Source organism: Orcinus orca, chromosome 11 (genome assembly GCF_937001465.1).
Source record: "Orcinus orca chromosome 11, mOrcOrc1.1, whole genome shotgun sequence".
Classification (NCBI taxonomy): domain Eukaryota; kingdom Metazoa; phylum Chordata; class Mammalia; order Artiodactyla; family Delphinidae; genus Orcinus; species Orcinus orca.
This window is the reverse complement of record NC_064569.1, coordinates 76,830,127-76,843,468: the sequence shown is the minus strand read 5'-3', so window position 1 is coordinate 76,843,468 and position 13,342 is coordinate 76,830,127. Positions and strand designations below refer to the sequence as shown.

General features: G+C 35.6%; 1 protein-coding gene across 1 annotated transcript in view; it reads left to right on the top strand.

The window, feature by feature from the left end:
* The window catches only part of CEP83 (centrosomal protein 83), a 112,012-nt gene that overhangs the window by 80,000 nt on the left and 18,670 nt on the right, over positions 1–13,342 (top strand). The window contains exons 9-13 of the mRNA XM_049695042.1: positions 3,801–3,915; positions 5,185–5,329; positions 5,443–5,592; positions 9,464–9,539; positions 12,194–12,351. Of these exons, the coding sequence (XP_049550999.1) occupies positions 3,801–3,915; positions 5,185–5,329; positions 5,443–5,592; positions 9,464–9,539; positions 12,194–12,351 (644 nt within the window). The remainder of the gene's footprint in view (positions 1–3,800; positions 3,916–5,184; positions 5,330–5,442; positions 5,593–9,463; positions 9,540–12,193; positions 12,352–13,342) is intronic.

Genomic DNA, 13,342 nt, shown 5'->3' with positions numbered 1-13,342 from the left:
AGATAGTCTACCCAGTTTTTTCTATGGCAAATACATACTCTTTTACACTTCCAGATTGTATGTTTATTAACACACATTGCTAAGAGTTGCCTGTCTTTTTAAAGGCATACTTGCATTGTTATGCATATAAATGGTTTATTAAAAACCACCCACCAACTTCAGACAAACCAAGTTTTCATTTGAGATCTTGCATATAAAAAGATTTCATTGGAAGGTTAAATTTTAAAATAATGTTTCAAACATTGTCACAGTTATCTTTGCAACTTGAAATTTTCATCCACATTTTGCAATTCTCACAAATGGTTGTTTGCAATGCAGAGGAACACCTGGGGTGTATTTGTCTTAAGTTATTCAAATTTGTAAATGTTTGTTAGGTTTTTGAACAGAGTTATGTCATTGTGACTATCGGTGTCTTGGATTAAAAAGTATTACCAAAGATGGCCTAAACATGATGACCTTAAAGATATCTAATATTCAATGAGATAAATTCTTCCTGTTATGAGGTGTTTGAGCTTTAGAACTCCAATAAAATGTACAGTTTTAAGGAAGTCATCCCACAGAATTACCTTATTAGCTAAGTTTATGAGGTCATACCATCTCAGACCTTTGAAAAAGATCAGAGTTTGAGTACTGTCTCTTTGGAATTTACATCAAGAGCTTCTTGAGTAATACATTTTTTCAACTTTATTTGAATTTCTGGCTTACATATATTGTTTTCTTTGTGTGTGTGTGTGTGTGTGTGTGTAATTAACAGATTCTGAACCCTTATAAAATGCTTACTGTTGCTACTTTGTTACATTTCTTAAAGTTTTATTAGTACTAGCTAATATTCTGAGTACTTCTGTTGTATCAAAAGCATAAAGCAAATTCACAATGTAAAGACCAGAATCTACATGGAAAACATATTGTGGAAAAATAAAAAGCAGAACAGGGTAGCTTGGCACACGGAAGCTTAAGAAGATTGTAAATCTCTTCAAATTATTTGCAGCATTTTAACATTGTGCATTTTATTTAAGAAAAGATCCCTAGTTTTCCTAGGATTTTTGATGCTTGATTACAAAAGTTAAGAACTAGGAATCTAGAGGCAGAAAGAAACTTTATTATAACTATTTGGGATTTGGTTCATATTACTCATAGAAAGTGTTTTTATTCATCGTATCTAATAAATATTCATATACGTTTTTCCATTTTTAATAAATAAAGTAATTTTAATATCATTTTGGAAGTTAATTACTATTAGTGTGAGTGTATTCATTATTTCAGTATTTTAGAAATGTGGCACTAAAGAAAAACTCATCCGGGTCCATAAATAAGTTAATTTGAATGCATGTTGCTTGAGCATATACCACTACTTTAATAATAGAAGTAGTTCTGAAGATAGACTTGTCGTTTGACTTCCGATCAGTGTTCTTTCAGTTTCACTGATTATAGTTTAATTGAAAAATGTTTTCTCATTTCAGTAAATCTCAGTGAATGAATTAAGAAATATGTTTTTTATATATTTTGTAGTTCTTCTCGTTGAAAGATTCTACAAAATAAGATGGCTCTGATTTTCCACCTCATATATAAAGCAGCTACAATGTGGTTTGCTAATGAACTGCTGTGTCATTCAAACCTTCTACAGTTAGTGTATAATAGCAGGTTATGATTACATTTGTCATAGAAAGTAGATTTTCATTGTAGTTGTATTTCTTCCAAATTTTAAAGCATTTATAAATTCTGTCCATGAAATTATAAAAACCCAATCTATAGAAAGTTTAAATTTTAAAATAAATACAATTTTTTAGCTGCTCTGAAAGTATTTCAAAGCTGCTTTGTAAACATTGTTCAATGAGACTTGCTTTCATAGAAAAGAACTTCAGAAAGATTTAAAAATGCAAATCTGATGTCAGCACAAGGTATTCATTTTGTGTTGTGTCATTTGAAAATCTACAGGTTAATTTGTGTCTTAGTGTGGTTATTAGCAGTACAAAGGCAGCACAGTACTTGACTTTCTTGTTTCCTTTAAGTGAGGAATTTGCAGGAAACCTTGTTATGTTTCCAAGACCTTTCATAGATGGAGTCTCCTCCAGTAAGACACTTCTGTTTCTCATCTTCACCCTCTTTGGCTCTAGGACCTCTTCCTGATTTATTTCTAACTCCCATCTCTAGTTTTTATAGCCTTTTATTGCACTCAAGTAAATTATCCTTTACCCTCTTGTTACCACCATCTTATATTTTACAGATTTGGCTTGTATATATTTGTGATTTTCTCCTCTGATTTCATGGTTTTATACATTAGTATAATATGTCAGAATGCAGGTTTATCTAACCTTTATATCCGTACTGGTTAAATCCTCATTATATAGTACTGTACCTAATTTTAGAAGCACCTCACCAAAGGGCAGGGATATGGAAACTGTTAAGAGAGTAGTACAGATGATTAGAGAGACATCTAATCTAATGATTAGAGAGACATCTGTTTGCTGCTGTATCCCCAGCTCCTAAGACAGTGCTAGGGCACATAATAGGTGCTCAATAAATATTTATTGAATGAACAAAGGAATACTACTTTAAAAAAATTTTTTGTTTATTTTTGGCTGCATTGTATCTTCGTTGCTGCATGTGGGCTTTCTCTAGTTGCGGTGAGCAGGGGCTACTCTACGTTGCGGTGTGCGGGCTTCTCATTTCAGTGGCTTCTCTTGTTGTGGAGCATGGGCTGTAGGTCACGCGGGCTTCAGTAGTTGTGGCACGTGGGCTCAGTAGTTGTGGCTTGCGGGCTCTAGAGTGCAGGCTCAGTAGTTGTGGCGCACAGGCTTAGTTGCTCTGCAGCATGAGGGATCTTCCCGGACCAGGGCTCAAACCCGTGTCCCCTGCATTGGCAGGCAGATTCTTAACCACTGCACCACGAGGGAAGCCTAAGGAATACCACTTATGAACTATAATTATTCAGCTTTCAAAAGGAATGTCTCAGGGAAAAGCTGAGATTGGTATGTGGTTAATTATATGGAAAATATTGACAATTAGTTACATTCACCTTGGGGCTTTAAAAGAATCAGGTTTTGGCAATAAAGGTTTAAATTAGATTCATACATTTTGTACTTGTTTATCCCACTACCAGCATACACACACACACACACAATTTAGTCACCAACTTCAATAGATTATTCTTTCTTGTCCCCTTTGTTAGTCCTTTGCCTCTTAATTGGTTTCTTTACTTTCAGTTTCTTAATCCAGCACACTTGCAATTAGAGTTAACTTTCTGAAACAAAGTTGATTGTGCCACCTTCAGCAGCTAAGAGGATATACAACCCTTTTGTATGGCATATAAAGTTTATTCCCTGCCACTCCACAGTTTTCACATCTTCCTCTGCTCTATCTATGACACATTGTTCATTGTTTTCCAAGCAGACCAGGTGGCGTTCTACCTTTATAACATTTTATATGCTGTTCCTTATACCTAAAATGCCATTTTGTCACCAGCATTTTTTTTTAGAGGAAGGTTTCAATTTTTTTTTCCTTGAGGATGTTTCAGTCATTGACTATTGGATTTTAGGTACTTGCAGTTAAGCCTTTAAAGGCAAGATTAAGCCTGATGACCCCACCCTGCTATTGAAAGAAATGACTCAATTCTGTTAGGAACAGACTGTTTTCTTGGTGCTGAGTACTGTTCCAGGAACTGAAGCATCTTCCCTGCTGGAAGGTGCTTATACTCTATACTCTGCTACCAAAGTGTTTTCTCATTTCTACTAATGTTTTTGGGTTAGCATTTAGTGGCAAGAAAATGACCAATAGTAATTTCAATTTCTAATTATCAACAGGTAAAAGAACTTAAACATTCAAACAAACTAGAAATAACAGACATCAAACTGGAGGCAGCAAGAGCTAAGAGTGAGCTAGAAAGAGAAAGGAATAAAATTCAAAGTGAACTGGATGGTAATATATGATTTCCCATGCTTTTTACTGTTACTTTCACATATAAACTCAAATTACTAAAATAGATCAAACTGAAGTTTATTTCCAATTTTAAGCTTAATTGAATTTTAATTTTAGAGCACACATATGTATTGTTTTTATTTGTATGTTAAATGTTCATTCTGTGATGTAACTTTTAAAAAAACAATCTTATGGTTATATCATTGTTATTTGATTAATACATAAATTAAGTGAAACTTTATAGATAGGATTCCATACTTCCTGGGTATATAACTTAAAATCTGTTTAGATCATGTGATTATTAATATCAGACCATTTAAAAATCTAAAGAATATATAAGTGGGTTCCAGGTCCAATTTTTAAGTTTAAAATTTTTTTTATGTAGACCCTAGGCCAGTTATTGGGCCTAGTTCAGCCTAAGCTTATTTTTAAACTCCAATTTAGTCTTAGAATGTCCTTCTCATCAAGATTTCTCAGAAATTACATTATTTCTGACTTTTATTAAGTACTTAAATAAGCTGCCTGGACCTGCAGCTGTCATGAAGTTGGTCTCTAGTTGAACTGGCCTCCAGTTTCAGTTTCAGACAGAGCTTATGATGAATGACTATTTTCATTATTAATTTCTACTTGATGTTGACTCACGGATTTTCATAGAGTTAGGGAGCGTATTTTCTTTGGAACTTCAAGAGTTTGAGATCCAGTTTTGCATTCTTTTTAAACTTTGAGTTAGATATGAATTTTAGTTATTCCATATGCAAAATACTTGTCATTTCATTATGAGGAAAATTTGTGAATTCATTGGACAAACTTGAAAGTGTCCAATTTGTATTAGATACCTAACAGTTCTGATAAGTTTCAAAAGCTTCTGTGATTTTATTCACTCTGCTTTCCAGCTAGCTTTATGATGATGCTGTCTGTGGGATTTAGGTTACAGAACCCTTTTAGAAGTTAAGTATTTAAACCTCTTTCAATATTACCCAGGTTGATGTCCCCAGCTCTCACGATCCAAATGAGTAAATGTATATAACCTTTTGTTAAAGTGTTTTTGTGTGAGTGCTTAATAAAATGACAAATTAAGTCTGAGTAGTAGTCTTTTTCGTTAAGAAAAGTTTACCAACAAAGTAAAGATCTTTGAGATGTGTATCTGGAGAGACTTACTTTCTATATTCTTTCGTCTTATCAGCTTATGAATATTTGCTGTTAATTGCAATTTTTCTTCTTAATAACATTGAATACAGTACAGTTTTCTCCTTTAAAAAAAAATACTAGGATTACAGTCAGACAATGAAATTCTCACATCAGCTATTGAACACCACAAAGTGCTTTTAGTAGAAAAGGACCGTGAATTAATACGTAAAGTACAAGCTGCCAAAGAAGAAGGTTACCAAAAACTTGTGGTATTACAAGATGAAAAGTAAGTACCTAATTACCTTATTTTGTGTTAAATCTCCTTGCAAATGAAAACATTTTGCTGTCATATCATCCTTATTGTAGTTCTTGTAATATAACTATCATCTGTTGTTTTAGGCTAGAACTTGAGAGCAGATTAGCGGATTTAGAGAAAATGAAAGTGGAACATGATGTCAGGAGGCAATCTGAAAAGGATCAGTGTGAAGAGAGATTGCGAGCTTCACAGATGGCAGAAGAGTCGGCCAGGAGGGAACTTCAGAGTATTAGGTTATATATGCATATTTTTTTAAACTTCATTTTGAAATAATCTCATAGCCAACAAAACATTGTAAAACTAGTACAGAGTATTCGCATAGTTTTCACCCAGATCTCCATATCTGAATTATTTTGATACCTTTGTTGGTTTCAGTTGGCCATATGTGAGTGTGTCTGTTTCTGGACTCTGTTCTATTCCATTTATCTGTATGTCCGTCTTGACACCAATATCACACTCTCTTGACTACTGTAGCTTCATAGTAAGTTTGATTCAGGTAGTGCAAGTCTTCTACCTTGTTCTTTTTTGGCAAGATTGTTTTGGCTCTTCTAGGTCCTTTGCCTTTCCTTGTAAATAATCAGCTTGTAACCATTTTCAAAAAGGCTTAAGATTTTGATTGGGATTGCACTGAATTTGTAGCTCAGTTTGAGAAGAGTTGTCATCTCAACAGTATTGAGTCTGTCCAATCCATGAATATGGCCTATCTCTCCATGTATTCAGGTCATCTTTAATTTCTGTCATCAGAGTTTTATAGTGTTCATTGTATATATCATGCTCATATTGTGTTACATTATAATTCTAAGCATTTTTATTTGATTATAAGTGGAGTTATGTTTTAAAATTTTACTTTCTAATTGTTTATTGCTGACATATAGAAAAATAGTTGAGGGGCTTCCCTGGTGGCACAATGGTTAAGAATCCGCCTGCCAACTCAGGGGACACCGGTTCGAGCCCTAGTCTGGGAAGATCCCACATGCCACAGAGCAACTAAGCCTGTGTGCCGCAACTACTGAGCCTGCGCTCTAGAGCCCGTGAGCCACGACTACTAGCCTGTGTGCCACAACTACTGAAGCCTGCACTCCTAGAGCCCGTGCTCCGCAACGGGAGAGGCCACTGCAATGAGAAGCCCATACACTGCAACGAGGAGTGGCCTCATTCAAAGGTTTGAATGATAGTTTCTTGAGCAGTATGTTAACTCATTTACATTCTTGTAATTACTTTACCATTAGGATTTAATTATCTTTTTTCACTTTTTTTTTTTTTTTTTTTTTTTTTTGGCGGTACGCGGGCCTCTCACTACTGTGGCCTCTCCCATTGAGGAGCACAGGCTCCGGACGCGCAGGCTCAGCAGCCATGGCTCACGGGCCCAGCCGCTCCGCGGCATGTGGGATCTTCCCAGACCGGGGCACGAACGCGTGTCCCCTGCATCGGCAGGCGGACTCTCAACCACTGCGCCACCAGAGAAGCCCCTAAGGTTACTTTTTATTTGTAAAATGTAATTATCCCTTAGAATCCTAAATGTAATGATCTTAAATCATGGACTAATTTTCTTCTTAAAAAAAATCAAAAATCTCCTATCAGTTATGAATTCTAACCCAGCACTGCTTCAGCAAAGTGAGCTGAAGAAAATTTTGTAGATCATCTCTTATAGTCTACCAAAATGGTGTTCTTACTCCTTTCATGTTTAATGATAGTCAGATACTCTTTACCAATGGTTTCTTTGGCTTCAGTTTTTATAGGTAGGGCATTTTTGTTTCTCTTCATCTCTACATAATTATTTAGAAAGTATTCAGGCCACTAATGCTTTCATAACTCGGTCTTGTTTCTTGTTGATTTATCATGTGTATCCAAAATCTTGACCAGAGCTAAGATATACTTGGGGCCTAACTTTTCTAACTCTGGACCGGAGCTAGGACCCATGGTGTTTTCTCCCCTATTTTCATCTCCATGGTTTTGTAGAAAGAAACCTTTATTAACTCGGTAACCTAAAAGCTCCAAGTTAATAACAACCTTAAACATTTAAGGGAGAAATGCCCAGAAAGTTTGAGGGACTAATAGTATAGCTAGAATTACGGAATAAGAGTATGATTGGTACTGTCAAAGGAGCACAGGAAGAGCAAGACTGGTCCTCTTCCTTTAGGTCCATTGTTTCTGGCGTTTGTATATAAATATCTCAGGAGCAGTGTATTTTATTGTTTCTTCCATATCATATTGTCCAACCACCTTGTGCATTTAAATGTGTAATCCAGGATTTGGGTTGGTTCATTCAGTCCAACAACAGATACTTACTGAATTTTTTTTTAATAGATCTTTATTGGAGTATAATTGCTTCACAATACCATGTTAGTTTCTGTTGCACAACAAAGTGAATCAGCCATATGCATACACATGTCCCCATATCCCCTCCCTCTTGAGCCTCCCTCCCACCGTGTCTATCCCACCCCTCTAGGTCATCGCAAAGCACCAAGCCGACCTCCCTGTGCTATGCTGCTGTTTCCCACCAGCCAACTATTTTGCATTTGGTAGTGTATATATGTCGATGTTACTCTCACTTCGCCCCAGCTTCACCCTCCCACCCCATGTCATCAAGTCTGTTCTCTATGTCTACCTCTTTATTCCTGCCCTGCAACTAAGTTCATCAGTACCTTTTTTCTTTTTTAGATTCCATATATATGCGTTAGCATACTGTATTTGTTTTCCTCTTTCTGACTTCACTCTGTGTGACAGACTCTAGGTCCATCCACCTCACTACAAATAACTCAATTTTGTTTCTTTTTATGGCTGAGTAATATTCCATTTTGTATATGTGCCACATCTTCTTTATCCGTTCATCTGTCAGTGGTCATTTAGGTTGGTTCCATGTCCTGGCTATTATAAATAGTGCTGCAGTGAACATTGTGGTGCATGTCTCTTTTAGAATTATGGTTTTCTCAGGGTATTAGTGTTTAAAGCATAGCCCTAGGCCTTTGAGAATATTGTCTTCCCAAGAAGCATTTCTAATTGGGTTGAAAAGGCATGCTAATAATGCTAAACTATAACTAGTACGTGCCAAGCAAATTATATTTGAGGTAAATGAAGGATTTTTAAAAGGGAAGTTTGAGGGCTTATCCTGTCAGAGCTAATTAAGTGTATAGTCTTTCTCATGAGGTTAGTTAGTCCCTTGGTTACCAGGGATACACAGTGTTTTAAGGTTTTGGCTGAGAATGTATCATTCCTTTTGAAAAGGACACAAATTGTGTAAGTGTGCATTCATCTCAGGGATGAAAACTCATATTTTATAGAATACAGTATGGTGTCTGTACTAGATAGTTTTCTTTTAAATTCTGAATTTAAAATCAGTATAATTACGGCATAATGAAGTGGGAGACAGAGATACTTACTTGGGTGTGAGAAGACCTGGGTCTCATCTTGATTTGGCTACTTGGTAGCTGTGTGATTTGGGCCTAACTTTGCTAAGCCTCAACCTCTTTTTCTGTATTATCTGGAATTATAAAGGTGACTCTGCTTACTTCCATACAACTGTTATGAGAAATTACTACAATTGGCCAACCTTAATTAAATGCCTGTTATACTATAGACATCATGGTAGGCATTTAGGATACATTTAGGAGCTCTATAACCCAGTAGAGTGAAGGTGAAGTAGCAGTATATCTGAAAGCATTTTGTAAATTGTGAAATACTGTATGGCTATAAGATAGCTTCTCCTAAACCGGACTCCTTTCTCCTGCCTTACTGACCCACTAGGCACTCCTCCACCAAAGCCATTTTTTCAGGCTGTTCCCTGTGTTTATCAAGATCCTACCCACCAGAGTTTTATCTCCATGTAGTAGTCTCTCATCCTTCTAGACAGACTTGATTTCTCATCTTCTCTATGCCTATAGTTTGTAGATTTTTCCATAGCAAAAGCAGAAGTTTGTTACATTTTAATTATATGTGGACACAACTTAGTTGCCTGAAGTCAAAATCTTTGTCTTTGAATCTACCACTTTATATAGCACAGTGCCTTGTGTCAGTATGGGCACTCAATAATATGATTGTCTAATTCAGTGAAATATATGAACTCTGGATTTTTAGTAATGTCTTTTGTTGGGTTGTGATTTTTAGGTTAAAACTTCAACAACAAATTGTGAATATTGAAAATGCAGAGAAAGAAAAAAATGAAAATTCTGACCTGAAACAGGTATTATTTTAGCAAACATTTTGCTTTTATTTTTTTAAGTGCTTCTTTAAATCTGTTTTTGAATCTTTATTGGAATTGTATATATAAATATTCTGAAAATATCACTCCAATTGATAATGAATTAATGAAGTTGATATGTAAAGTGTTTAGACCTCTTTAAGCTCTTGTTTAGTAAGCTTCTTTTGTTTTTCTTAAGATATTTATATGCTGTGGCTCATGATGAATTTTTTTAAAATTATAGTTTAAAGGGCAGTATTTTGAATTACTTGTGTGATTGACTTGTAACTTTGCATGTCTTATTCCATGAGCTATTTTTTATTATATCCCTATGAAATCTAAGAGTTGTATTTATGGAAGGAAATTCATATTTTAATTAAAGTTGTTTGGGTTCGGGAAAGATTTATATGGGCAAAACAAATTATGAGGAGTGAAAATTCCATTTTTAGGATTTATGCTTGCATGCTAGCTGGCATTGCTTTGCATGTATAGTTATGGTTTCTAAGTTCCAAGTAGGAGGGCATAATGTGTGATACTCTGAGAGAAGTTATCTAGTTTCATTGACATTGGGCTTTCTGTCATCCTGTAGATATGGAGAAGTATTAAGCTCTTTGAAAGTTGCTTGTTCAACCAGCTGTAATACAAGTTTTATATTTACCGCTGCAGTTAAAAGGACTGAATAGTTCTTCATGGAGAAATTCATTCTAAAATAGAAATCTGAGACATACCTTTTTACTTTATTCTTCTGACAGTTGCTCTTTGGACCTATACAGTTCTGTATGTGGCTTTGCTACCATCAGGAAGTAATGGAATTATTTCCCATTTATTGCGTAAAGAATCTGGTTTCTTTTGGCTCTTGAGTCTTGTAATGGATTCTTTTGATCTGAAGTCACTTGACTCTCTGCCTCCAAACTTCTCTCAAGAGAATGGCTTAGAGAGGCAGAAGAAAGTGAAAGAAAAATGAATACTTGTTTATTAATTGGTAAAATGGCTCTTGCAAGAATTAGGTGTAAATATGTCCCAAATGAATTATTTGGATAAGACTTAAGAGCAATGTGAATCTCCTAGCCTGTTAATCTGTAACTGATAATTAGCTACTCTTCATGAGAAAAAGTACTCCCAGATAAAGGTAAACTGGGATGAAGAAGCCTGACATTTCACAGTTTGATAAATGGTTCTAGAGGCCAAGGAATCCCTACCATTCATTAGGTTTCTCAGAGCATCTTTCTTCTGCCCAACACTCTATAAAATGCTTAAAAACTACTCAAAAACAATGTGAGAATGATCCTACCTGCATTTATGATTCCTGACTATTCAGAGAGCAGAACCTTTGGAAGGGTTGCTAATCACAATGTTGTGGGAGTGGGAGAATGGATTTTCTTAGCAGCTTTCCCAGCTTACCTTTTAAAATCTGTTCTTTCCTCGGAGGCTAGGAGACTAATATTTGGATTCTCTTTGCTCACCTCCCTGCTCTCCTTCTAATGACACTTCTCCCCATTTCTAGTACCTCTTCTGGCCTGCTTATTTGGGGAAGAAGAGAGAGGACTCAGTGGCAGATTGAGGAATAGGGTTCTTGATGGTCTCTGGTTATATTAAGATATGATCCTACTGCTGCTGCCTTTTTTTTTTTTAACGTTTTTATTGGAGTATAATTGCTTTACAATAGTGTGTTAGTTTCTGCTTTATAACAAAATGAATCAGTTATACATATGTCCCCATATCTCTTCGCTCTTGCATCTCCCTCCCACCCTCCCTATCCCACCCTCTAGCTGGTCACAGAGCACCAAGCTGATCTCCCTGTGCTATGTGACTGCTTCCCACTAGCTATCTATTTCACATTTGGTAGTGTATATATGTCCATGCCACTCTCTCACTTCGTCCCAGCTTACCCTTCCCCCTCCCCATGTCCTCAAGTCCATTCTCTAGTAGGTCTGCGTCTTTATTCCCGTCTTGCCCCTAGGTTCTTCATGACCTTTTTTTTTTTAGATTCCATATATATGTGTTAGCATATGGTATTTGTTTTTCTCTTTCTGACTTCACTATATATGACAGACTCTAGGTCCATCCACCTCACTACAAATAACTCAGTTTCCTTTCTTTTTATGTCTGAGTAATATTCCATTGTATATATGTGCCACATCTTCTTTATCCATTCGTCTGTCGATGGACACGTAGGTTGCTTCCATGTCCTGGCTTTTGTAAATAGAGCTGCAGTAAACATTGTGGTACATGACTCTTTTTGAATTATGGTTTTCTCAGGGTATATGCCCAGTAGTGGGATTGCTGGACCGTATGGTAGTTCTATTTTTAGTTTTTTAAGGAACCTCCATACTCTTCTCCATAGTGGCTGTATCAATTTACATTCCCACCAACAGTGCAAGAGGGTTCCCTTTTCTCCACCCCCTCTCCAGCATTTATTGTTTGTAGATTTTTTGATGATGGCCATTCTGACCGGTGTGAGATGATATCGCCTTGTAGTTTTGATTTGCATTTCTCTAATGCTGGTGCTTTTTATAATTTCATTTCAGGGTGTCCTGAAGGGCACATCAGTTGGGTGTGGCATTTGTGAGGGAAGATGCTTAGTGTCCTCTGTGTCTCTCATATTCTATTGCATTTGTTTAGTGGCCTTATATTTCTCTTCTTTCTTCTCTTTTAAGCAAATCAGTAGTTTGCAGATCCAAGTGACCTCACTTGCACAGTCAGAGAATGAGTTGCTGAATTCAAACCAAACACTGAAGGAAATGGTGGAAATGTTAAAACAGGAATGCCGAAGTTTAAGAAGCCAAGCTGAAAAAGCACAACTAGAAGTTGAAAAGTAGAGTTTGCTCTTTTTTTTTATGTACAAACTGTTTCTTCTTTCTGCTATATTATATATAGTTCTTTTAATGATGATTCCAGTGTTGACTGTATTTTGGGAACTAGTTACAAATACCCCATTGGCAGTGTGCAGTGGTCTTAGGTAATGTATTTTCTGTTTCTAGAGATGAGCTTTATGGACTCTTGGATTGATTTAAAAAAAAAAAAAAGAAAAGAAAATAGACATCTAGGGAAGAAAACCTTTTAAAATTCTGCCTGACCCCACAGTATTATGAAAACCTTCAAAGAAACACTTCTGTATTCATTGAGTAAATCAATACATTTCTTACTTCAAATATCTAAATTCTTCTGAATGCCAGAGAACAGAAACAAAATTTTTGATGTGTACAGCTTATTTCTTAGAATTACAGTTATAATCTTTTGGATTTTCCCTTTGAAAAGTTCATTTACTTGTTTATATTTTTTGATTTTGAAATCTCTTAGTAGTAGACAGTCTAGTAAACTGGTAGGGAGATGAATTTGGTGACCAAGATCTTATATTCCCTGGAAAATATTGTTTATATATGGTAGAAAACTACTATTTTGTATTTGCTTTGTTATTATAACATGTCATTATTATAAGTTTTTGAATCTATGAAACATTATTTTCACAGTTTTTCTTCTGAAGGCTACCTTGCCACATAAAACTTTTTCCTTATTTTTCTATTATTTAATATTTTAAGGCTTGTCCATGGACTCATATATGTGGTTGAATTTCAAGAAAAGGAAGTAAGCAAGATAACTGTCCATAATGTGTTGTGGTGTTCCACAGGGTCCAAATTATTTTGCTTATATTTTGCAAATAATAGGAATTTGTATCTTGGGATCCTCAAGTGATTTGAAATGTGCTTAAGAATTCCAGTCATAGTATAGCTAGCAAATGTAACTAACTTACTGGTTTCTGAATGTTATTCATAGGATTATATAGCAGAAAATAGCTGGACTTGGGG